The sequence below is a fragment of the Oratosquilla oratoria genome, chromosome 12 (assembly GCF_046742065.1).
Source record: "Oratosquilla oratoria isolate Oo_2021 chromosome 12, ASM4674206v1, whole genome shotgun sequence".
In the NCBI taxonomy this organism is placed as follows: Eukaryota; Metazoa; Arthropoda; class Malacostraca; order Stomatopoda; family Squillidae; genus Oratosquilla; species Oratosquilla oratoria.
In genome coordinates, this window is record NC_134788.1 from 30,092,505 (window position 1) to 30,119,907 (window position 27,403).

At 38.9% G+C, this 27,403-nt stretch overlaps 2 protein-coding genes across 2 annotated transcripts; both read right to left on the reverse strand.

Moving 5' to 3' along the window:
* Positions 1-1,026: 1,026 nt before the first annotated feature.
* LOC143031194 (uncharacterized) lies at positions 1,027-8,243 on the reverse strand. The gene is made up of 2 exons (XM_076194733.1): positions 8,136-8,243; positions 1,027-3,330 (listed from the first exon to the last, which is right to left on the reverse strand). The coding sequence occupies exon 2, from the start codon at positions 3,122-3,124 to the stop codon at positions 1,931-1,933; it is 1,194 nt and encodes a 397-aa protein (XP_076050848.1). The 5' UTR covers positions 3,125-3,330; positions 8,136-8,243; the 3' UTR covers positions 1,027-1,930.
* Positions 8,244-11,271: 3,028 nt separating this feature from the next.
* LOC143031196 (uncharacterized) lies at positions 11,272-14,010 on the reverse strand. Its single transcript, XM_076194735.1, has one exon. It carries the CDS (start codon positions 13,707-13,709, stop codon positions 12,414-12,416), a length of 1,296 nt encoding a protein of 431 aa, XP_076050850.1. The 5' UTR covers positions 13,710-14,010; the 3' UTR covers positions 11,272-12,413.
* Between the last annotated feature and the right edge of the window lie 13,393 nt (positions 14,011-27,403).

Here is a 27,403-nt window from a genome sequence, read left to right on the forward strand (position 1 = left end):
TGGAGAAAAAAGATAAATGAAATTAATCAAAATTACGCATCAGTAATGCAGTATGATTTGAATTTTCAATGACTTTTGTATTTACAGAAAGGGATGTCATCAAAGATAAAAAGAATTTGGTATGTATTCTCTGGATTAGTATGCATATTTTCACCATTTTTCCCCAGTGTTTATCTTGCATGATATCTTGTTTTATGTTCTGTTTTTCTTTTATATACATATCTGATTGTTGATTAAATATAGTTTTTGAGTGCACTATATTTTCTTATCTGTTTGTTTTGAACATGATTATTTTGTATTATACTTTTGTCATTTGGCATATACATATATATATATGTGTATATATATATAAATATACACCTGACATTATCTCACGCGCAGCAGTAGCCAAGCTGATGCGGACGCTACATCCTTCCCTCTCCTCACCTCCTCCCTCCTCCGCCACCCCAGTTTGCCCCGTGCCTGAGTGAGGTCAACTGTCCACATCTCTTCTTACTGTAGTTTATAAGTCCCCTCTGTTCTCTATCTTATGTACTTTCCTGAAGAGGGCTACAGTTGATAGCCGAAATATAGGATTTTTCTTTATTCGAAGTTTATTCTTTCTCCGACTGTGGGTTCCTGTGTGTAATATATATTCATATATATATATGTATATACATATACAATGTATATATATATATATATACAATATATATATATATATATGTGTATATATATATATGTATATATGTATATATATATATATTATATATATGTACTGTATATAATTTTCCTACTTGTTCTCTTTATTACAATTTTTTTCTTATTCTTATTTGTATTTTCCATTTGTTTGTTTTATTTTTCCGTGTCTGTATTCTTCAGTTAATATATAAGTTTGGATTTTAACTTATCTTTCTAATTGTGTATTCGTTTTAGTTAAAGGTGCATGATGCATTTCCTATGTCTATGTCTTGCATGTAAATATTATTCATGTCAGAGCATTCTGAGAACATGAATAAAGCATAAAGCTGAGGAAAAATCAAAGTGTTTTCTTAATTATCCACATTGTAATTATTTTAACTTTGTTTAAAAGAGAGATTGAAACTTTATTTTATTTGATAGAAGAAAATAAGCCAAGGACTAAGTATAATTATATAACTAAAGACCATTAAAGAAAACAATAATAATAGAAAAAAATATATATACATTTAGTGAATATCAGCAAAAAAATAAGTAAGAAAAAATACAAACATGTCATCAGCATACACTTCTTTCAAGTTGAAATTAGATTTTATATTAATAAAATTATATTAAAAGATGATATCAAGAAAAAGTTATCACAAGACTACGAATAAGTAATGCAAAAAAATATAATAGTTGGCCCTGAAAATATTGTAGTATTGTGTCAAGCCAACAGGTGGCGGTAGTGTAGCGGCTGCCATTTTTTATCAATACAGTATTGGAGTTTTCCTATCTTTCCCTACATAGTCTTTGGTCATTATGTGCTGTTTTGTGAAAAAGCCGCATCTTACAGGTAACACTGGAAAGGCTTCTCTACAGTGTGGGTCATCATGTGTCGTTTGAGGTCCTACTTAGCTAAAAAAACTGCATCACACTGGTCACAATTGAAGGGCATTTCTCCAGTGTGGGACATCAAGTGATATTTGAAATTAGGTACTCTTTCCTAAGAAAGCAAGCTGCATCACACAAGTCACATTGGAAAGGTTTTCCCCAGTGTGTGTCATCATGTGACCTTTGAGAGCCACAGGTCACAATTGAAAGGCTTTACTCCAGTGTGGGCCATCAGGTGTCGCTTGAGAACACCCTTTGCTATGAAAGCTGCATTGCATAGGTCACATTTGAAGGGCTTCTCTCCAGTGTGGGTCATCATGTGATATTTGCGACAACTCTTTCCTGGGAAAGCTGCATCACATAGGTCACAAATGAGAAGCTATTCTCCTTCTCCAGCGTGGTTCATCATGTGTTGCTTGAGATCACGCTTTCCTCTGAAAGGTGCATCGCATAGGTCACATTTGAAAGGCTTTTCTCCAGTGTGGGTCATCACGTGATATTTGAGAGCACTCACTCGTGAAAAAGCCGCATCACATAGATCGCACTTGAAAGGCTTCTCTCCAGTGTGGGTCATCATGTGTCGTTTCAGATAGCCCGTTGCCACGAATGCTGCATCGCATAGTTCACAACTGAAAGGTTTTTCTCCAGTGTGGGTCATCACGTGTCGCTTGAGATCATTCTTTGTTGTAAAAGCTGTGTCACATATGTCACAATTGAAAGGCTTTTCTCCAGTGTGGGTCATCATGTGTTGCTTGAGATTACCCTTCTTTATGAAGCCTGCATCACACAGGTCACAACTGAAAGGCTTCTCTCCAGTGTGTGTCATCAAGTGCCGTTTGAGATCACCCTTTGATATGAAAGCTGCATCACACAGGTCACAACTGAAAGGCTTCTCTCCAGTGTGGGTCATCATGTGTTGTTTGAGACCACCCTTTGCAATGAAAGCTGCATCACATAGGTTACATTTGAAAGGCTTCTCTCCGGTGTGGGTCTTCATGTGATATTTGAGAGCACTCTTAGATGAGTAAGCTGCATGACACAGGTCACACTTGAAAGACTTCTCTCCAGTGTGGGTCATCAAGTGTTGTTTGAGACTACTTTTTTTTAAGAAAGCTGCATCGCATATGTCACATTTAAATGGCTTCTCTCCAGTCATGTGTTGTTTAAGAATACTCTTTTGTGAGAAAGCCGCATCGCACAGGTCACACTTGAAAGGCTTCTCTCCAGTGTGAGTCATCATGTGTCGTTTGAAATCACCCTTTGCAATGAAAGCTGCATTACATACGTTACATTTGAAAGGCTTCTCTCCCGTGTGGGTCTTCATGTGATATTTGAGAGCATTCTTTGATGAGTAAGCTGCATGGCACAGGTCACACTTGAAAGGCTTCTCTCTAGTGTGGGTTGTCAAGTGATATTTGAGAGCATTCTTAGATGAATAACCTGCATGGCACAGATCACATTCGAAAGGCTTCTCTCCAGAGTGGGTCATCATGTGCTGTGTGAGAATATGCTTTTTTGAGAAAGCCGCATTGCATAGGTCACAATTGAAAGGCTTCTCTCCAGTGCTGGCCATCACGTGTTACTTTGTTGAGTTAGCTGCACGGCATATGTCACATTTGAAATGCTATTCTCCAGTGAGGGTCATCATGTGATACTTAAGAGCACTCTTTCCTAAGAAAGCTGACTCAAACAGGTCACACCAGATTATCTTTATTGTATGAAGAATATACAAGATCTTCGGATATTTTTTTCAAGGAAATGTAAATATTTACCCTCGTCCTGAAAGAAAAATATTATAACTTTGACATTTAAATTGTTGAGAACATGTAATAAGAGTAACACGAGCATATGCAAATATAATGCGGCATTAACCAAAATGCAGTAGGGGAAGGGAACAACCAACTCTTATTACAGAAGCTTAAAGGAAGAAGAGGTTGAACAAGCATTAAAAATTATGGAGTCTCACAGAAAAAAGAAACAGACTGAATCATTAAGTATTAATCAGAACATAATATGGCAAAAGAGTGCTTGAATAAATACTGCAGAGGCAACGAAAAAAAGAGATTGGTGTATAATATAGCATACATCAGCATTGTTGGAAATTACTAATCTTTGACAAATTTTTGGATAGGACCACTACACACACCATTCAATGGTGTTACAAATCAATGTTTCAGATTCACAAGAATCTGATATGTACTTCTACAGCAAATATATCTTTAATTTTTCGGTAACCCACCATCAATATAAACTCAACATACTATTTTCTACACACACACGTGTGTGTGTGTGTGTATTTATCTAGTTGTATTATACGGTAAGAGAGCTATGCTCACACTGACTGATCTTTGTATCTTTCAGCATCAAGTTTGTTCCTAAATTTTTGTATAGTTTTTGCACACACTCTTGTCTCATCCAATTTATTCTAGATATCCGCCACTCTGTGTGGGAAGCTATTTTTTCAGATCTCTTCTGTAACTATCCTTTTTTAGTTTCTTTTCATATCCTCTTGTTTTTCTATTATCCCAGTTTAAATAAATCATCTCTGTTGATGACTTCCATCCCTTTCATGATTCTGTAAATGACCAGATCTCCTCTTTCTCTTCTTTGTTCCAGGGTTGGTAATTCCAATTTGGACAATCTTTGTATGTCAATTTGGAGAGTGTTGGCGCTATCTTTATTGTTGATCTTTGAATTCATTCTAATTTCTTATTCTTTAGTGCTGGTTGTCCATAGTGTTGCAGCATACTCCAATCTTGATCTTCTCAGTGTAACTAATATTTTCTTTACCATTTCCTCATCCAAGTAATCAAATGCCACTTCCAATGATCTTAGTAAATTGAAGGGTTTCTCCACCTATTTTGTTGATATGCTTGTCTGGTGGCAATGTCTTTGCTGATTACTCCAATCTTGATCTTCTCAGTGTAACTAATATTTTCTTTACCATTTCCTTATCCAAGTAATCAATTGCCACTTTCATTGATTTTAGTAAATTGAAGGTTTCTCCGACAATTTTCTTGCTATGCTTGTCTGGTGGCATCGTCTTTGCTGATAATTACTCCAATCTTGATCTTCTCAGTGTAACTAATATTTTCTTTACCATTTCCTTATCCAAATAATCAAATGCCACTTTCATTGATTTTAGTAAATTGAAGGTTTCTCCGACAATTTTGTTGCTCTGCTTGTCTGGTGGCATCATCTTTGCTGATAATTACTCCAATCTTGATCTTCTCAGTGTAACTAATATTTTCTTTACCATTTCCTTATCCAAATAATCAAATGCCACTTTCAACGATCTTAGTAAATTTAAGGTTTCTCCGACAATTTTGTTGCTATGCTTGTCTGGTGGCATCATCTTTGCTGATAATTACTCCAATCTTGATCTTCTCAGTGTACCTAATATTTTCTTTACCATTTCCTTATCCAAGTAATCAAATGCCACTTTCATTGATTTTAGTAAATTGAAGGTTTCTCCGACAATTTTGTTGCTATGCTTGTCTGGTGGCATCGTCTTTGCTGATAATTACTCCAATCTTGATCTTCTCAGTGTACCTAATATTTTCTTTACCATTTCCTTATCCAAGTAATCAAATGCCACTTTCATTGATTTTAGTAAATTGAAGGTTTCTGCGACAATTTTGTTGCTATGCTTGTCTAGTGGCATCATCTTTGCTGATAATTACTCCTAGGTTCCTTTATGTGTTAACTTTTTAACTTCCTTTGTACCAGTTTTAAATTGCCCCGATATTCTATTTCTACTTTTTCTAAACTCCATTATACTACATTTTTTTTATGTTGAAGTTCACTTCCCACTTTTGACTCCATTCCTAGACTTTATCCAGGTCTTTCTGTAGTGATTCACAGTTTTCCTCTGTATTTATTCTATTGGTTTTGCATCATCTGCAAAGTTCATATAACATTCCACACCTTCATCCATGTCTTTTATGTATATGGCAAACATTATCAGAGCCAATACACAACCTTGTGGGACTCCACTTATCATTACTACCCAGGTTGAATATTTGTCTCTAAGTACCACCCTCATTTTTCTCACTGTCAAGAAATCTTCCATCCATTTCAATAACTTTCCTTGAACACCACCTATTGATTAATTTTTTTTTAGTAGCTTTTTGTGTGGTACTTTATCAAGTGCTTTTTGTAGATCTAGGAAAGCACAATCCACCCATCCATCCCTTGCTTGCATTATTTCGAATAAAAGCAAATTAAGTTAGTGTCACATGATCTTCCGTGTCTAAATCTTATTCATTCAGGTCATCATGTCAGACATTATTTGGTGCATTTTGTTTTGCATTCTTGGTGTCTTTAAATGGAAAATAAAAATTGATATCATCTTTTGAATGAGTTCACATTATGCTTATATTGTATTTGAGACAAGTCTATCACGTTGAATTACGTTGAACTTGGTATACTTTCTTGAATACTTCCTCTTTCATTAGGTTCTTCTTTGTGATTTTCTTTTAGCATTTTATGTCCACTATTCTGATCGTGAGATAATTTTTCAGCCATTTGAACATAATTTCTCAAATATCTGTAGATTTTAGATTGTACAGCGAAAAGTAATCTAAACTAAGGTCACATGAAGCATTAAGATTTAGCATAATAAATAGTCCACACTTTCTAGTGTCCAATATGCTCACTAAATCTCTCTATGCTGTTAAAATTTCCTGTAAAATATTATTTTGTTTCCATTACATTAACTGTCATGAAGATTGGAGTAGCAGGTCAGATATGAAGGTATTTAATACTTCAATACTACATACATACATATACCAATAGCTTATTTTTCCCTTACACAGGGGGTAACCAAAAAGAAAAAGGCATAGAAACCACTCCCACCCATTCCATTCCCCACATATTCCACTCCCCTACATCTTCCTCCTTCCCTTCGATACTAGAGGGAAAAAAAAAAAAAAAATCTGTGATACTGCCAGTCTCTAATTTGAGGAAAATGTGTCTAGAAATGTTGGCAGACCCTTAAGTCACCATCCCAAATATCTAATTTAATCTGATTACTTAGTTTCATTTATACACAGATACTACACAACAAAATATAGACACTAGATGTGATAGAATTTAAGATTTGCTATAAAAACAAAAAATACAAATATATACAAATATGATAAATATATATTAACAAAAAAAACAAGGCAAAATAATGACATATACAAGCCAAAATTACATTTCTACACAATTTGTATGAAAATTGAAAATGCAGCATTGGGGGTACATGTACCCCAAGTGGTACTTTTCCACTTTGCAGAGAATACATATGGTGTACAATAATTGGATCATGTCAAGGTTAGCGAACCCAACAAAGGATTACAAAGGATTACAAAGGCGGAGCATGCCGACAGGAGACCTTTTGATCCATATCTAGGTCGGATGCAAAAAAAAAAAAAAAAAAAAAATCATATTAATAATAAATTAAAACTATAATAATGTAAAAATAACAAATAAAATACATAAATAAATGCATAGGTATAGTTGAATAACAAACAAAAAGGTAAATAGTAAATGATTATAAATTGACATATAACTAATAATAAATGAAAATCAGACAGACAAATTATAACAAAACAAAAACAAATAATATAACATAAATTATAATCATTACAGCATCTTACTTATATTATAAATTTTATCCTTATATTAAAATCTTTCATAACTTCCTGCAAATAAAGTCAAATTACCTAGCCTAACCTAATTTAGTTAAAGGGTAAAATTTAGAATAACATTTTAAAAATGTTGGGTTTGATAATCTTGACATCCCAATAATTATATAAAAGGATATATGTAATGGGGTCAACCTATTTGATAAATTAACTAGGTTTATATGAAAGTGGCAAAAAAAAAAAAAAAAGTGACAGTTGCTGACAAGTCTTTCCAAAGAAACATTATGTGAGGAATGTGCCTTTATTGTACTAATAAATGCTCTGTCCTCACATGCTGATTATTTCGAAATGGGTTCAGTGTATCGATGTTATCACCATAGTTCATGTAGCACCTCGTATTTATGCAGTCTAACACACATGTCATTATATAAAAATATATATTTCATCTTTTTTTTTTTTACTAGTTTAGACTATGGTCATGATAATTGTTGCCCGCAAGGGTTCTGTAGATTCTACCATTATTCCAGAATATGTATAAGAATTAATTTTCTATAATACGATCAAAATACGAATGAAAATGTTGAGTTCCTCTGATTACATGATGCTAGACAACAAACAAATAGTTTTTCGCCACCAGTAGATCTCGGTATCTCGTAACAGATTATCTTCATTCTTCTATACCAAGGATCATGCTCGTTCAGTCCTCCCCTTCTCTGTTGCCATTATCCTATATCCCTCACAAATACTGACGGATACTTCGGATTCCGATTCTCCAGTATATAATAAGTATTACCGAGCTGATAACACTGATTGCAGACTAAATTCACAACCACACCCATACGAACACAGGAAAAAAAAAATGCATTTCTCCACATACATACAACCTTACGAAACAGAATCAAGCCACCGTGGTAATGTACAGGAACTGTGTCGTCCCTAAAGAGGCCTCACCAGAGATCCATCTGACCTGCAACAATAATGGGCGGAATAATTTTAAACGAGGTGAAAACAGCACCTCCTTCCAGAGTTGCTAATGGAGAATAGAAACAAAGATGGCGGAGAGACAAAGAAAACGAGTGACGTGTATTATTTTTTAAACTAAATTTTGTTATTATTATTAATCTGCGGCGATATTTCATTGACATGGAATTACACAGGAAAAACAAGTACTTAAAAAAAGATAAATCTCTTGTTATTGGGAAAGAACAGAAAAAATACCTGCCAAACTAATACATGCAAGCTACACGCTTGACCATTGGTTGTCCCAGGAACCACAAAAATTCTTGCAAATCCCTACATACAATTTTCAAACATGGGTTCACGGTGTCTAATCTTGGCCAGACAAACCAAAATGTACAACTTTATATAGAAAACTTTGATTCATGGTTTATTAAGGTCATTTAATTTCTTGTCTGGAGAGGAGAGTGTTGGAGAGGGGCCAGTTCCTTATTGAGAACGAGGATAAAGAAATTGATTGTATGCTTGAGCACTGTTGGATGACCTACTTTGTACGGAAGATTCTTCTCTCAGATGTGAAAAGGGTCAAATATTGCCACAACTCCATGGTGGCCGACAGTTCTCCTTTGGCCGCTACCAAGAACAGGTGGCACCGTTGTAGTACTCTTCGGGTAAGGTTCGGTATGGACAACCAAGGAAGAAATCAAACTCCCGACTACACAGTGTTCTCTATCTCTAATAATCACAGAGTAAGGTGAGTACAGGAAGAAGTATATGGCGAGCCTGGGGTGGACTTGGTCCTGGCAGGGATACAGGAAGTATGGAGCTGGAGGTCCCCGATCGTTGCTGGGAGAGAGGAAGACCAGGGCTGGAGGTCTTCGGACGATGCTATAGTCAGCGCAAGGAGAATTGGCCGATAAGGCGTGGCTAGGAGATTTCCCGGTGTTGCCACATATGGGCATCCATGGCGAGAACGTGCGTGTGGATGCAATGTTTTCTGAATGCAGTGTGAGGGGGGCGGGGCCAGAGATTAGATGTAGTGGCAACGTCGCTCTCGCATGCACATATGCCATATCTACACTTAAAGAAACGAAACCTTTGTATAGAAAACATTGCTTTGATTTTTATCTCAGTGGTGGTGTGTGACAAAAAATTATAATATAATCATATGAGGCAACATTACAAAATTATAAGATAGAATTATATAATAAAATAAAACTATAAAATAATTATATGTGGCACCACAGGGGAACTCCCAGTGGTCCGCCCTAACGGCCAGATCTCAGTGCATAGGGTATAGCAGAGAGAGAAGGCCTGGATGTGAAGGCGAGGTGTTGCTGCGGGGGGCGGTTGAAGATGTACTATGGACTATTGTCTACATAGGAAAGACCTCCCGCTCAAGCGGGATCGGTTTGTGTATAAAAGAGGCCTATTGCCAATAAGCGCTTTTTGCATGGGCGATTAGCCAAGGGGCGGTTGATGGTGGTGGCTTGGGAGAAACGGGCAGGGAACTTGGACGGCGGCGCCGATGTCTGCGATTAAAATCACCAAAAGTCGAGAAAATGGTAGGAGGCATCGTAGTAAAGGTTGAAAAACGGAAGAAAAAAAATAGTGGGAGGTAAACTGAAATGAGATGTAATATAAGAGAAAGTTTGAAAGGAAGCGAATTTTAGTCGAAGAAAAAGTAAGTGTAGATGTTTGTGCGTGTGGCGTGGTTATGTCCGTGAGAGGTGTGTGTATGTATTATACGCGTGTGGCGTTACTGGTTTACCATAAGCTAGGGAGCGCGTTCCTGATTAACCCCAGCTGAGGCTTTAGCGTTCCTGATTAGCCCCAGGTGAGGATATTGGCATTTGACCTCTAACGAGGCAATGGCGATATCCGAAGCCTAGTTAAGAGTGTGTGTATTTGTCAGAAGTGTAAACCCTCTCGCCACCGTCAGCGAAGAGGCCAGGCGTGTGCGGGCCGGTCGACAGGAGAGGTCCGGCACCTCCTCCCCCACGAACGGCCGGCGAAGAATTATGGGCGTTGGCGAGAATGCCAGGCGTGTGCCGGACCGGTCGGCGGGACAGGAGGAGACTAAAGGTCATTATGAAATCTTCTTCCCCACGACCGACCGGCGAAGAATTATGGGCAGTGGCTGAGAGAGCTCGAGTGAAGGACAACGACCGATCTCTGCTGTGCCAGCGAGTGTGTGTTTCTATATCTTCTTCCCAGCACAACTCTGAAAGCAGAGAATAACGTGGCTTGGGAAATGTGTGTCTTTGTCTTAGGTGTGTATGTGCTGTGTCTTGCGACACTGCTTCTGACCCAGGGCAGTGGACATGATGCAGGGATGACCCGTCATCCAGGAGGTGCCAAGGTAAGAGGGAGGACGGGAGTTGAATATATAGGAAATGGAATGGGTGGGAGTGGTTTCTATGCCTTTTTCTTTTTGGCTACCCCCCATGTAGGGGGGAAAAGCCTTTGGTATATGTATGTATGTAACCCCGCTTGTCAACGTTAACGAAGAGGTCAGGCTTGTGCCAGACCGGTCAGTGGCAAGGGAGAAAAATCTCCGCCGCGACCGGCCGGCCGGTGAAGATTGGTGGGCGCTGTTGCGAGAACTGGAGCGAAGAGTGACGTCTGACATCTACCGAGTCTGTATTGGAAGCTGTACTGACTTTGGCAAGAGGCCGTCCTTTTAGACACAAGTTTATTCTAAAATATGTACTTCTATGATTTTTATAATCATTATGATTTCTACTATTATTATTATTATATATTTCCCTCGGATTTCATATTCAATTATGTGACCAATTTTGCTTTGGTAGAATGATAAACTACAATTAATAATACCAAATGCTGACCAGGGTCAGTCACCAAGTACAGAAGTTTCAAAACAGTTTCTACGCACCCAGAGGTCACCGTCGAGGAGGTTTCAATGCATCTTGCCCTGAGACTCACTTGAAAAAAATATGTGTTAGATGCAGAAACATCAATCAAACAACTACATTTAATACAGGACGGACAGTCACTAGACATCATGCCATATCAGAAATTATATGACACTAAAGTTCTCATGACTCAGTTAAGTAATCAGGTAGAAATGATTACCATTCAACTAACAAATTTGATTTATTCTTCGTCGATAGTGAGCTATTGATCTTATAACATTGACAGACTTCATTGATATGTAACAGTTATGTCTCAAAGGATAAAATAAACACTGTTGATTATATCACAGTAGATATCTACAGTAACACAAATTATAAGTAACAATGGTGTACTCCAAATAACCTTATACAACGCAATGGTAAAAAGGACATCTGCACGTCATGACGTGCTAACATATATTCACCAACAACATTTTAATATTCTCATTTTTTTTTCAATTATAAAGACCTTCGTGCACTTACTGGAACATCTAAGTACCTTTAAGACCAAACAAATAAGGTCACCACCAAATCTTCACAATTGAAAGTAAACAAGTGACATTTACAACCAAGCAGATCTGCAGCAATGGATCAGTATTTGATAGCTGATATTACAATCGTACAGAAAAGTTAAATCACTAGGGCCACACAGGAGAGGCTTCATGAGAAAGCTGAAACTGCTTCTTACCTGTATGTGTCACCACGTTACGTCAATGTGTACATGAATTGCTTATTTCTATTGTGGGTCGTCATGTGTCGTTTGAGATCATTCTTTCATGAAAACTCCACATCACACAAGCCACACTTGAAAGGCTTTTCTCAATTGTGGGTCATTATGTGTTGTTTGAGATGACTCGTGACTTGCAGGGTTTCTCTTCACTGTGTGTCGTTTGAGATTACCTTTTCGTGAAAAGCCGCATCTTACAGGTCACTGGAGAGGTTTCTCTCCAGTGTGGGTCATCATGTGTCGTTTGAGGTCATACTCTGCTAAAAAGGCTGCATCACACAGGTCACAACTGAAGGGCATTTCTCCATTGTGGGTCATTATGTGATATTTGAAATTACTCTTTCCTGAGTAAACTGCATCACACAAGTCATATTGGAAAGGTTATTTCCCTAGTGTGTGTCATCACGTGACGTTTGAGAGACTTCTTAAATGAAAAGGCTGCATCACACAGGTCACAATTGAAAAGCTATTCCCCAGTGTGGGTCATCACGTGTCGCTTGAGAACACCCTTTGCTATGAAAGCTGCATCGCATAGGTCACATATGTGGGGCTTCTCTCAAGTGTGGGTCATCACGTGATATTTCAGAACACTCCTGAGAATGCTACATCACATACATCACCCTTGAAAGGCTATTCCCCTTCTCGAGCGTGGGTCATCACGTGTCGCTTAAGATGACGCTTTCCTCTAAAAGCTGCATCGCATAGGTCACATTTGAAGGGCTTCTCGCCAGTGTGGGTCATCATGTGATATTTGAGAGCACTCACTCGTGAATAAGCCGCATCACATAGATCACACTTGAAAGGCTTCTCTCCAGTATGGGTCATCATGTGTCGTTTCAGATCACCCTTTGCTATGAAAGCTGCATCGCATTGGTCACAATTGAAGGGTTTTTCTCCAGTGTGGGTCATCACGTGGCGCTTGAGATCACCCTTTGTTATAAAAGCTGTATCACATATGTCACAATTGAAAGGCTTTTCTCTTTCTCCAGTGTGGGTTATCACGTGTCGCTTTAGATTACCCTTATCTAAGAAAGCTGCATCGCAGAGGTCACATTTGAAGGGCTTCTCTCCAGTGTGGGTCATCATGTGATATTTCACAGCACTCTTTTTTGAGAAGGCTGCACCACACAGGTCACACCTGAAAGGCTTCTCTCCAGTGTGGGTCATCATGTGTTGAGTGAGATTACCCTTTGCTATGAAAGCTGCATCGCATAGGTCACATTTGAAGGGCTTCTCTCCAGTGTGGGTCATCATGTGACATTTAAGAGCACTCTTTGTTGGGTAAGCTGCATGGCACAGGTCACACTTGAAAGGCTTCTCTCCAGTGTGGGTCATCATGTGTCGCTTGAGATTAGCCTTATCTAAGAAAGCTTCCTTGCATAGGTCACACTTGAAGGGCTTCTCTCCAGTGTGGGTCATCATGTGATATTTGAGACCACTCTTTCCTGACAAGGCTATATCACACAGGTCACACTTGAAAGGCTTCTCTCTACTGTGGGTCATCATGTGATATTTGAGAGCACTCTTTGATGAGTAAGCTGAATGGCACGTATCACATTTGAAAGGCTTTTCTCCAGTGTGGGTCATCTTGTGATATTTTAGAGCATTCTTTCCAGAGAAAGCTGCATCACACAGGTCACACTTGAAAGGCTTCTCTCCAGTGTGGATTATCATGTGACGTTTGAGACCATCCTTTGCTATGAAAGCTGCATCGCACATTTCACATTTGAAGGGCTTTTCTCCAGTGTGGGTCATCATGTGATATCTGAGGCCACTCTTCCCTGAAAAATCTGCATTACACAGGTCACACTTGAAACGCATCTCTTCAGTGTGGGTCATCATGTGTCGCTTGAGATTAGCCTTATCGAAGAAAGCTTCATTGCACGTGTCACATTTAAAGGGCTTCTCTCCAGTGTGGGTCATCATGTGTCATTTATAAGAATACTGTTTCGTGAGAAACCTGTATTGCATAGGTCACAATTAAAAGGCCATCATGTGGTACTTGAGAGCACTTTTTGTTGAGCAAGTTCATGGCACACATCAAACCTGAAATGCTATTCTCCAGTGTGGGTCATTATGTGACACTTAAGAGCACTCTTTCCTGTCACACCAGATTATCTTTATTGTATGACGAATATATGGGTCCTTTGGATGTTTGTTTTTTTCAAAGAAATATAGATAATTACCTTCGTCCTGAAAGAAAATATTTAATAAGTTTGACATTTAACTTGTTGAGAACATAAAATAAAGAGTAACACAATCATATACAAATATAATGGGGTATGTACCAAAATGCATTAGGGGAAGGGAACAACCAACTCATATTAAAAAAGCTTAATGAAAGATGTTGAACAAACAATAAAAACTATGGAGTCTCACAAAAAAAAAAAAAAAAAAAAAGACTGGGCCAGTAGATATTATTCAGGACATAACAAGGCAAAAGAGTGGCTGAATAAATACTGTACAGGAAAAAAAAGAAGAGAGAGATTGATGTATAATGTACAACGCAATAGCGTTGATGTCATAAATCAACATTTGAGAGATTTACTAAAACCTGATATCTACTTCAGGAAATCAACCCCTCACTCCTCTAACCTCATGGTTGGTGGGAAAACAAGTAACATTCTGCACAAATACCACCTTTAAATAAAACTATGAAATATTGAGTTTTTACATTCTGGTGTGAGAAATAAATTTCTTATCAATCTATCGTAACCTACACCAAGGTCAATTTAGATTCACCACTCCCTTCTATGAAATACTAAAACAAAGTGTATGTTTGGAGTAGTTTGTCAAATTATAGTTATTCAGTGAAAACAGCCACTTCAAATAAATAATTTGCATTAATATCTGTACCTTGTATCAATCTTAGTCGTAAATCATCATAAGATTTAATCTTTCAGGTTGTGGTGAAAGAAGCCATTTGTAAAAACATTCCGACATAGAGTATATTACTTGCTAATATCAATTTTTCAAAACCACTTTAGTAAAAAGACATTTTATGTTATTTCTACTCTCGTTTTTTTTTAATTGTGCATCTTATTAATATATAATTTAGTACTTTATAACATTTAGTTGCAATATTAGGATTATGTCATGATTAGCGAACTCAATCACAGCAGGGTTTACTACTCTTTCCAAGAAAGCTTTTTGATTTCGTTGTTCCTTACACGAGTACAATCGGGTTTGCTGCTCTTAACATAAACACTTCGGTACACAAACAACACTTAAACAACTAATTAAATTTCATAGCTTTTGTTCACTAGTTAACCTTTATGAATCCTTGCTGGTTTAATAGTGGTCTTTATATGTTGGTTTGAATTTCTGTATTCAGGTATCCAAGAAGTCTTATGGTTAGGTTAGGTATACTGTTGACAGATTATCAATCAAGGTTCTGTAATGCAATCGCCATGCAGTACCCTTTCAATAACTAGGTTTAACAGATTCTTAATGTAAATTGAACATTATGTTACCATATTATTTTCATTGTTTACTTACCAATTTAAACTTAGTACACTATTTTTTACATTTTTGCTTTTCTTCACATGAACTCTTTTGGTTTGGCCATTCTTTACATTAGGATCTTTGGGCTCGCTGTTGACATGAGGATCATTGCCTTTTCAAGTTTTTTATTTGTTCAGTTCATCATGTCTGTCATTTGCTGTTAATTGGGAAATAATAATTGATATCAGCTTATGAATTAGTTCATATTATGCTTATACAGTATTTGAGACAAGGCTATCATGTTAATGCTGAATTACATTGAACCTAGTATACTTCCTCCTTCATTAAGTTTTCTGGTTTGGGATTTTCTGTTGGCATGTTATGAAAGATAACTTTCTAGCAATTTTAATATAATTTCATAAATATCTGTAGATTTTAGATTGCCTTGTGAAAAGTGATCTATTCTAGGATCAAATGATGCATTATGATTTAGCATAGTATTCCGCATTTTCCAGTGTCCAATATGCTATTTAAATCACTCTGTGCTGTTAGAATTTCCTGTAAAATATAATTCTGTTTCAAGTATAATAACTGTCACAAAGATTGGAGTAGCAAGTCAGATATAAATGATACTGGGTACTATAGTACTCAATACCTCCAATACTAGAGCACAAAATGATCAGATCATATTGAAAAAAATCTGTGGTATCACCCAACTCTAATTTGTGGAAAATGTGCCAAGAAATGTTGGTAGACCCTTGAGTTACCATCCCAAATACCTATTTTAATCTGATTATTTCCTTAATAGCACTTACATTAGTTTAATTTATACAAAGTTATAGCTGCATAACAGCAACTAGATGTAATTGCTATATGTATACAAATATATGATAAGTATACATTAAAAAAATAAGGTAAAAGAATGTCATTTGAGGCAAAAATATACTTCTTCATAATTTGTATAAAAACTGAAAATGTGGCACTGGGGATACATGTAGCATGAGTGGTACATTTTCATTTTCCAGGGAGTACATAGGGTGGGAGAAAAGAACCACTACTGTACAATAATTTGATCATGTCAAAATAAGCGAACTAAAATTTTCTTAAAATATTATTCCAAATCCTATCATTGTATTAAATATTTTATAACCTGCAAGCAGAGCTATATTACCTAGCCTAACCTTATCTAACTTTAGTTAAAGAAGGCTAAAATCTAGAAAATTTAAAAATGTTGAATTTGCTAATCTTGACATGATTCCAATAATCACATAAAAAGATGTATGTAATGGATCAACATATTTGATCAATTAACTGGGTTTATATGACGGTGGCAGCTGCCAACATGTGTATACATCCTATATGTTTATTTTGATATGCCTGGGTTTAGTGTACTAATGTTATCACCATATTTTATGTAGCATCTTATATCTATTGATGTTATCACTCTTATCTTATGCAGTCTAAACACAGATTTCATAATAATACAAAAATATATATTTCATCCTTTTTCCCTAGTTTAGACTACGGTGAGGATAACTGTTGTCCATAAGGGTTCTGTGGATTCGTCCATTATTCCAGAATAATAAAAGTGCATTGTATCAACTTTTCTGTAATATGATCAAGATACATATGAAACCAATGTTGAGTTATACTGTTTATGTAATACTAGACAACAAATGGTTTAGTCTTTTGCCAACAGTAGATCCTAGCCTCGACTTTACCAAGTAAAAATCATAATATTCCTAAGTTTTGTGACACAGGTTGTATTCATTCTCCTGTACCTAGGATAATGGCTAATGCTTGTTCAGTCCTCGTCTTCTCTGTTGCCATTATCCTATATCCCCCACAAATATTGATGTGAGCTTCGGATTCCAATTCTCCTGCACATAATAAGCATGAACGAACTGATTACATTGATTTCAGACTTAATTCACAACCACAGCCATTCCAACATTAAAAAAAAAAAAAAAAAAAAAAAAATTCTCACCATACATACAACCTTACCAAGGACAGAATAACTTCAAACAAGTTGAAAACAGCCTCTCTCCCCAAAGTCGCTAATGAGAGGAGAATGTAAACAAAGATGGCGGAAACAAAGGAAACGAGTGCCGTAGGTTATTTTCAAACCAAAGTGTGTCGTTATTATCTGCGGCGATATTTTATCGACATGGGCGAGGACATTTGTGTGTGTGCGTGTAAGGTCACAGCATTACCCATAGATCGGTCATACGAGCTCTGAGCTCTCTTCCAGGAGGGAAATAGCTGTTGATCACAAGTCCAGAAAGTGATCCAAAGACCAAGGTGAATACACACACACACACACACACACTGAAACGGATTGCGAATCACTCCAGGAAGACCTGCATAAGGTATGGAACTGGAGTCAGAAATGGGAAGTGGACTTCAACATTAAGAGGTGTAGCATAATGGAGTTTGGAAAAAGTAAAAATAGAATATCAGGACAATATAAAATTGGAACTAAGGAGGTAAAGAAAGTGGGATCCGAAAAAGATTTGGGTGTAATTACCTCAAACGACTTGTCTTATGACAAACATAAACAAAATTGTCGGAGAATCCTATAACTTGCTAAGATCAATAAAGTGACATTTACATATTTGGATGAAGAAATTATTAAAAAATTATTAGTCATACCTAGACCAGAATATGTGAAGACATTGTGGTTACCCGGTACCAAAAAGAATATAAAGAAAATATAAAGAATCCAGAGGGCAGCCACAAAAATGGCCCCTGCACTTGCAAACTTATCATATGTGGAGAGACTGGCTAAACTGGAGTTACCGACTCTGGAGCAAAGAAGAGAGGCGACCTATTGACCATCTATAGAATCATGAAGGGCACAGAAATACTCAATAGAGAGGAGGTTAGTTGGCCGCAAGCAGAGGTTGGGAGGGAGTGGTTCAGTGCGGTACGATAACCATGGTTCCCGCCATACTTGGAAAGAAGGTAGCACTTTACAGCATTATAATTGCTGCCTGCATTAAAAAGAAAAACAAGAAATCACGGAGACATGTCTGATGCCGGGAGTGGTTACAAAGACGTGATTTAATGGGAAGCTCAGTGACAATCCTACGTGAATTGCAAGATGAAAATGAACAATTGTTTTGCAATTACATGAGAATGAACATAAGCAGCTTTTCTGTTCTCCCTTCGAAAGTGGAGCCATATATACAAAGGCAAGAGACAAATATGAGGAAAAGCATAGCACCAATAACACGTCTTGTCGAGACCAGTACACACTAGTACTAGGTGCGGACATGGTAGTAAGGTAACTTCGGTCTGTACTGAGTGGGTTTGCTAACTTTGCTCGCACCTCACCTCATGCGTTTGGCAGCGATGTCAGCCCTCCATCCACTGCCCGCCAATGGCGCCGGGATCGGACAGTTTGATGGTTTGCCCGATGAAATTGCCCGTTGTCGAGCAAAGCCCTCGTGCCCGGCGGACAGTGCTCGACCGTGTGGACGTGGCATAAGCCCCAGCATGTGCATCATCCCATGATGACAATTCCATTTTAAACTTTCTTCCTCCGAGAAGGAACGGTTTGACCAGGCAGTCTAGGGAATGACGAAGATCATTTATTCAATATTCACAGGTAAGGAGAGCCAGCAGCAACACCTAGTTCCTTTGAACTAGGAATATGTAACAGCTCAATGGTTTGGGTATGACAGCATGACAGCAGATAAGACCGATGCAAGAAGAGTATATTGGAGGGCAGGGCAGGGCAAGGATGCAGGAGTGGAGTGGTGGAGCAACAGAACAGTGGCGCTAGTCTAGGAGCTGCAGTCTCAGGTGGTGGCGGCGGCGGCTCAAGAAAACCATTTTCCATGGCCCATGAAGTGGGGAGGACATGCTGGTCAACCGCAGTCCTTAGCGACTGGAAAAAAGATTAGAGCTTTTGTATTCCACAAGCAATAGCTAGAAGAAAATTACTGCAGAATTCCCCCTGTCAATAATCCTATTACTTTCCACTTTCGTCCTGTACAGTTTTCCTTCGGAAGGGAAACTGGGACAATATAGTAGTTTTACATGGACAAGTCTGAGTAGTTTGTATGCATGGGAGGTTGTAAGAGGATTAGGAGAGGAACAAAAGGAATTGGTGAAGATCAATGTGGGTTTAGGGAAGGCAAGGGTTGCATGGATCAGATTTGTGAGTAAGCTTTAGTGAAAGGTTGATGCATTTTGGGCCAATATGGATTTGGAAAAGGCAAGGTCGACAGAAAGGCACTGTGGGAGGTTCTGCAGATACACGAGATTGGGGGGAAACTTGAGGGCAGTCCAAGTTTTTACAATAGTACAGCCTGCGTTAGATTTAGAAACGGTGAGAGCGAGTGGTTTGAGGTAAAGGTGGGACTACGTCAATGATGTGTTAATGTTGCCGAGGCTGTACATGGATGGGGTGGTGCGGGAGGTAAAGGCGAGGGTAATGGGAAGGCGACTGGAGATGGTTAAAGAGAGTGGGAGAGGAACCAATTGGGAACTGGTGACTGCTTGTGGCTGGGTGAGATAGGGGGACTGAAGTGAAGAGTTTGGGAAGGTACGAGTAGAAATTTTGAGGTAAATGTGGGTAAAAGCAAGGAGATTAGATGTACAAGGGCAGTGGGTAGCAAGTTTGAAGTAAATCTTCAAGGAGTCTGGAAGTGGATGCCTTTAGGTATTTGGGGTTACATGATGGAAAGTGAGGATTGGAGGCTAAGACAGTGCCCATACAGATGAATTTGTAGTGTGGAATTTAATGAACCATGCCCTTGGTTCAACTTGGCCTGTGGCAGGATTCGAACCGCCATCCCCTCCACCTTTGCCACAAGCAACAACGCCCTAACCTGCTTGGCCACAGCTTCCAGGATTGGAGGTAAAGGTAAATTGTAGAGCAAGTAGACTTGAACGCCTTTTAGAGGGATTAAAAATGTCACGAGAAATAGGCATCTGGGAATGGATTCAAAGATTGTATGAAGGAGAGAGTGCCGACAGCATTTTACGACATACTGAATTCATGGGCAGCGAGGAAATGTCTGATCGAGATGAAATGTGCAAGAAATATGGTAGGGGTTGTTACTAGGTTAGTGAGAAACTGTGTGGAGGAAGAGAGACCAGGATTAAAGAAAGATTGACAACAGGGGTGATGAAACAGTATTGGGATGGTTTGGACAAAGAATGTGTCAAGATTAAAAGGTGTCGAAGGCAGAGGTGGAGGGAGTGAACTGGAGGGGACGACCAAGTACGAGATGGATGGATGGATGGATGTGCAGGGGGACGTTGAACAAGAGGCTGTTGGGCAATGAAGAAGGTAGGAGATGGGGATAGGAGGTGGAGTGTGGCTGTGTATAGATACTTTTTGCAAGACAGGAAGGGTATTCTTTTGGGAACAACATTCTAATGCAGTACAAAAGGATTCCCCCAGTCTTTTCTGCACGAGGGGACGGAGAGTTCACTGATTAAGCGAGGCTGCCTTTCAGTGGATGTACCGTGTCTTACTACATTGCTTCTGACCCAGTGGGGCAGTGGGCGGGATACAGGGATGACCCGTCATCAATGAGGAGCTAAGATGAGAGGAAGGAAAGGGTGGTGGAGGGGAGTGGAGTGGGAGGGATTAGGTACATGATGCCTTCAACTTTGTTGCATCCCTGATGGGGGAAAGCTCTTGGTATATAGAGTTTTCAATTAAAGTTCAAAGTAATAAAATGCCATTCTATTGTCTTAAACTTTCTGCTCTGACTGCTAAGAATGAATGCACAGTAACTAACAATGCCTACCATGACACAAGCCTTGCCATGTGAGCACTACGAGTATTTACATTTTCCAGACGACGTACCTTCCGAGGCAAAGGTGTCGCCCTGTCCTGCATGACTGAAGATTACCGAGGGGAGATACAAGAGAGTACTGTAGGTCAAGGGAGCAGCGGCGCTTTTAAAACTGCAGTTCCACGAGGTGCTGAAAAGGGGCATAACAGGGATCAGATTCGTCATCTGATGAGTTATCTAAAAGACTACCAAATTTAGGACCTCCAATGAAATGTCAGATTTACATCCAGTGAACACGGAGAATTATCTACTGCTTTGTGTAATGTTGCCATTGTACTAGGATATAGAACTTTATCTCTGAAATACCAGATTCTCAATACTCACAGCGGAGAGCCTTCCCTTGTCCTTCAGGTCCGTCTGAAGCCACCTCTACTTTTGAAGAAGCGAAGATCCTTCCCACCACGGCGAGGCTGGTTCTTGATCATCAGGTTCCAACTCCACCACACCTAACCAGCAGTACGACTGACTCCCATCCCCACAAACCTAACAGCAACTATTTCCTCTCCCTCGACCACTATGCATGTAATACCGTCTCCCCCCCCCCCAACCTAGTCTCGCCTCATCCCGATCTCGCATTTCTGTTGTTCCCAGACCTGGATTATCGTCTTCCCAATTCCTCTTCACCTCCTTTTGGTTCCACCAACGCCTTCAATGTCTCAACTCCATCTCATTCTCTCTCTCCCTGTTCAACATCCAATGCCACTCTCCCCCCCCCCACCCCCCGCGGCATTTAATAACCGTCTCGACCATCGGCTCCTCCTCCTCTTCAGATCTTGAACCACAATTTCCTACAACTTTACCAGCTCTTCCTCCACCACCAACGCCACATCCTCCTCCTCCTCCTCCACCACCAACTCCACATCATCATCATCCACCACCAACTCCACATCCTCCTCCTCCACCACCAAATCCACATCCTCCTCCTCCACCACCAACTCCACATCCTCCTCCTCCACCACCAACTCCACATCCTCCTCCTCCTCCTCCACCACCACCAAATCCACATCATCCTCCTCCACCCCCAACTCCACATCCTCCTCCTCTTCCTCCACCACCACCAAAAACCACATCCTCCTCCTCCTCCTCCACCACCAAATCCACATCCTCCTCCTCCTCCTCCTCCTCCTCCTCCTCCACCACCAAATCCACATCCTCCTCCTCCTCCTCCACCACCAAATCTACATCCTCCTCCTCCTCCACCACCAACTCCACATCCTCCTCCTCCTCCTCCACCAACTCTACATCCTCCTCCTCCACCACCACCAAATCCACCTCCTCCTCCTCCTCCTCCACCACCAAATCCTTATCCTCCTCCTCCTCCACCACCAAATCCACATCCTCATCCTCATCCTCCTCCACCACCAAATCCACATCCTCCTCCTCTTCCTCCACCACCAAATCCACATCCTCCTCCTCCTCCTCCTCCTCCACCACCAAATCCACATCCTCCTCCACCACCAAATCCACATCCTCCTCCTCCTCCTCCTCCACCACCAAATCCACATCCTCCTCCTCCTCCTCCACCACCAAATCCACATCCTCCTCTTCCACCACCAAATCCACATCCTCCTCCTCCACCACCAAATCCACATCCTCCTCCTCCACCACCAAATCCACATCCTCCTCCTCCAACACCAAATCCACATCCTCCTCCTCCTCCACCACCAAATCCACATCCTCATCCTCATCCTCATCCACCACCAAATCCACATCCTCCTCCTCCTCCACCACCAAATCCTCCTCCTCCTCCTCCACCACCAAATCCACATCATCATCATCCACCACCAAATCCACATCACACTAAGCAAAAATACCGTCGATTTTCTCCTTCACACAAGGCAAAAATGCCGTCGATTTCCATCTACACACAAGGCAAAATACCGTTGATCTCCTTCACACTAGGCAAAAGTGCCGTCGATTTCCATCTTCACACTAGGCAAAATGCCGTCGATTTTGGTTTTCTATGTCGATGTCTTCCTTCACATTTGGCAGAAAAATCGTTTATTTTTTGTTTTATTCGCCATGACCATACACAAGAACCGAAAAAACTTCCCGCGCTCTGATGCCGACATTATGACGTCACGTCGCATCAAAATCGATTATATTTTCTATATCATCTTTCTCTCCACGTGTTTCAGAATTTCTCAGAATGTTTCGTTCAACACAAATGTCAAAATTCATCGTCTTTTTTAAAACGTTTCTCTCCACATGTATTTAAGGATTTTCTCAAAATGTTTCGCTCAGAATACATTTGTCAAAATTCATCGTCTTTTCTATATTCTTTTTTATACATTTTTAAACATTTTTCTCTACACGGCTTTCTCAGAATGTTTCGTTCAGTGTTACATAAGGCCACGTGCTGACCTGAAAATTTCGCTCACTGATACCATGACAACATCTTGATTTCCTTTTCACGTCGTCTTAAACTAGGCAAAAACACCGTCGAATTCCATCTTCACACTAGGCAAAAATACCGTCGATTTCCTCCTTCACACAGGGCAAAATACCGTCGATTTCCATGTACACACTAGACAAAAATACCGTCGATTTCCATCTTCACACCAGACAAAAATGCCGTAGATTTCCTCATTCCCACAGGGCAAAACTGCCGTCGATTTCCATCTACACACTTGGCAAAAATACCTTTAATTTCCATGTACACACTAGGAAAACTGCCGTCGATTTTCAGCTTCACACTAGGCAAAAATACCTTTGATTTCCATGTACACACTAGGCAAAACTGCCGTCGATTTTCAGCTTTACACTAGGCAAAACTGCCGTTGATTTTCATCTTCACACTAAACAAAAATACCTTTGATTTCCATGTACACACTAGGCAAAACTGCCGTCGATTTTCAGCTTCACACTAGGCAAAACTACCGTTGATTTTCATCTTCACACTAAGCAAGAATACCGTCGATTTTCATCTTCACACTAGGCAAAGCTGCCGTTGATTTTCATCTTCACACTAAGCAAAAATACCGTTGATTTTCATCTTCACACTAAGCAAAACTGCCGTTGATTTTCATCTTCACACTAGGCAAAACTGCCGTTGATTTTCATCTTCACACTAAGCAAAAATACCGTCGATTTTCATCTTCACACTAGGCAAAACTGCCGTTGATTTTCATGTTCACACTAGACAAAAATGCCGTCGATTTCCATATACACACTGGGCAAAAATACCGTTGATTTCCATGTTCACACTATGCAAAACTGCCGTCGATTTTCTCCTTCACACAGGGCAAAAATGCCGTCGATTTTCATCTTCACACTTGGCAAAATTACCGTTGATTTTCATGTACACACTATGCAAAAATGCCGTCGATTTCCATCTTTACATTAGGCAAAATGCCGTCGATTTTGGTTTTCTATGTCGACGTCTTGCTGCTTCACATTTATTTTTTGTTTTATTCGCCATGACCATACACAAGGACCGAAAAATCTTCCCGCGCTCTGATGCCGACGTTATGACGTCACGTCGCATCAAAATCAATCATATTTTTTTCCCGTGTTTAGAAAATTTCTCAGAATGTTTCGTTCAACACAATTGTCAAAATTCATCGTCTCTTCTATATTTTCAAAACGTTTCTCTCTACATGTATCTAAGGATTTTCTCAGAATGTTTTCCTCGTTTAATTTAGAACACAATTGTCGAAATTCATCGTCTTTTCTTCTTAAAACATTTTTCTCTACACGGCTTTCTCAGAATGCTTCGTTCAATGTTACGTAAGGCCACGTGCTGACCTGAAAATATCGCTCCCTGATAACATGACATCCTTACCTTCCATGTCGTCTTAAACTAGGCAAAAACACCGTCTTCACACTAGGCAAAAATACCGTCGATTTCCGTCTTCACACAAGGTAAAAATGCCGTCGATTTCCTCCTTCACACAGGGCAAAAAGACGTCAAAAATGCCGTCGTTTTCCTCCTTTGATATCCATCTACACACTAAGCAAAATTACCGTCGATTTTCATGTAAATCGACGGCAAAAATGCTGTCGATTTCCATCTTCACACTAGGCAAAATACCGTCGATTTTGGTTTTATATGTCGATGTTTTCCTTCACATTTGGCAGAAAAATCGTTAATTTTTGTTCTATTCGCGTCATAAAAAAAAACAACAACAACGCATTGAGTTCCTTTAACGGGAAAGAAATACTGTAGTAATTTCCTCACATCGACTTAAATACAGTCGATAATAAAAAGTAAATAGATAAATGCATGAATAACAGTATGTACTAAAATGCCTATTCCCCCTTGATATAAGGGGATAGCCGTGTCACTGCATATATACAAACATTCGTTGTCCTTTCCTTTCTTAGGTCACCCCCGTCTCCTGGGACATGGTTCAGGTTAGAGGTAATCTAGAACGATTGTAATACTAATGATAAAAACAGTGATAATGACAATAATGATAAATATAATAATAATAGCAATAGTAATAACAATAATGATAATAATGATAATAATAATAATAATAACAATAATAATAATAATGATGATAATAATAATAATGATAATAATGATAATAATAATAGTAATAACAACAACAACAATAATAATAACGATAATAATAATAACAATAATAATAACTGTAATAATGTAATCAATAATAAACAATAATAATTAGATAATTATACATTGATATCAATAACGATACCATTAATGGCAACATAAGGACAACAGCACAAAAGTGATAAATAATAGATAAATAAATAGATAAGAATAAATGAATAAATAAAATAAATTATTAAATAAAAATAACTATGTATAATAAATGAATAAACAAATAAGGTCCACAAAGGCTTGTAATGGGTATAAAAAGGTCGACCCTTTAATTACAAAGCGTTCTTGAACAATTACTTAGATTTTTCTCTTTTTGTCATATGGCAACACGACGATGTTGCCATAACGTCATTCATGGTTAGTGAGTCACTCTCATTGGCGAGTCACGTGGTGACGTCATGAGATGTACACAAAAGCTTCCCAGCTGATGAGGCCCTGAGCACAGTTTATAGATATATATATATATATATATATATATATATATATATATATATATATATATATATATATATATATATATATATATATATATATATATATAAAACCGAAACTGATAAAACGTATCTTCCGGCCTTTTTTAGGCAATCGAAGATACGCATCATCAGTCTTGGGGCACACAGATACGACCGACCAATATCACAAATATTTTCTATAGATCTGAAAATGCCTAAACCATGGAGGTAGTGTTACCTGGTCAAGGGGGCATCAAACTCATAAGAACATAAGAATGAAGGAGACTGCATGAGGCCATAAAGCCTACACTAGGCAGCTCCGTATCCATCACCACCTGTCATCCCCATCCATAAAGTTGTCTAGTACTCGTAGTTTCTTAAAACAATTGATAGTTTCAGTGCTTACTACATGGTTACTAAGTTTATTCCATTCGTCGACCACCCTATTAATAAACCAATTCTTGCCTATTTCCTTAAATCTAAATTTGTCAAGTTTATAGCCATTACTGCGAGTCCTGCCCTGTTGTTTTAATATGATGACCTTGTTTGCATTACCCGTGATAAAGCCTTTGATCCACTTGAACACCTCTATTAGATCACCCCGCACTCTGCGTCTTTCCAGAGAGTGTAAGTTAAGGCACCTAAGCCTTTCTTTGTAAGGCAAATTTCTGAGTCCATGTATCATTTTGTTAATTTTTCTCTGTACTGATTCTAATGAATTGTCCATTCTGTAGGATAGAGACCAAAACTGTACCGCATAGTCAAGGATGGGTCTAACTATCGCTAGATAGTTTAATAATTACCTCTGCACTTCTATTTGTTACCGTCCTAGCAATGAAACCTACTCTGTACCCAGGGTCTTCCTCCAATCTCGGGTCGCGTCGTCAGACCCTGGAGACACAATCGGTTGAACTGTAAGATTCTTGCAATATAAACTTTAGAAAATAGTCCGTTTAAATCTCGAACCAATCAGGTTGCAGGATTCGACTTATGTTGCCCGGGGTAACATTTAACGCAAACAGTCAGCCTATGGCATAGGCGCGGCCTATCAAATTACAATTACGTTTATTGAAACTGAACAATATACATTATTTTGTAATAAGCACATTTCGAATAAAAGAAAGAGAAATTGATTAAAATAAGGATTATTCATCCCAGTTTTAAATAATTTAGGTCCCCCCTAATTCCGACTGAATCTGAAGATGACAAACATTTCATTTTAGAACGCCCGTTCATTTAACGCACATGACATATATAGCAGTATGTCACGTGCGGGAAATGAACGGGCATTCTAATTGTAATGTACAGAACTGGGCGCGTTCTTCGGTGCGTTCCGAA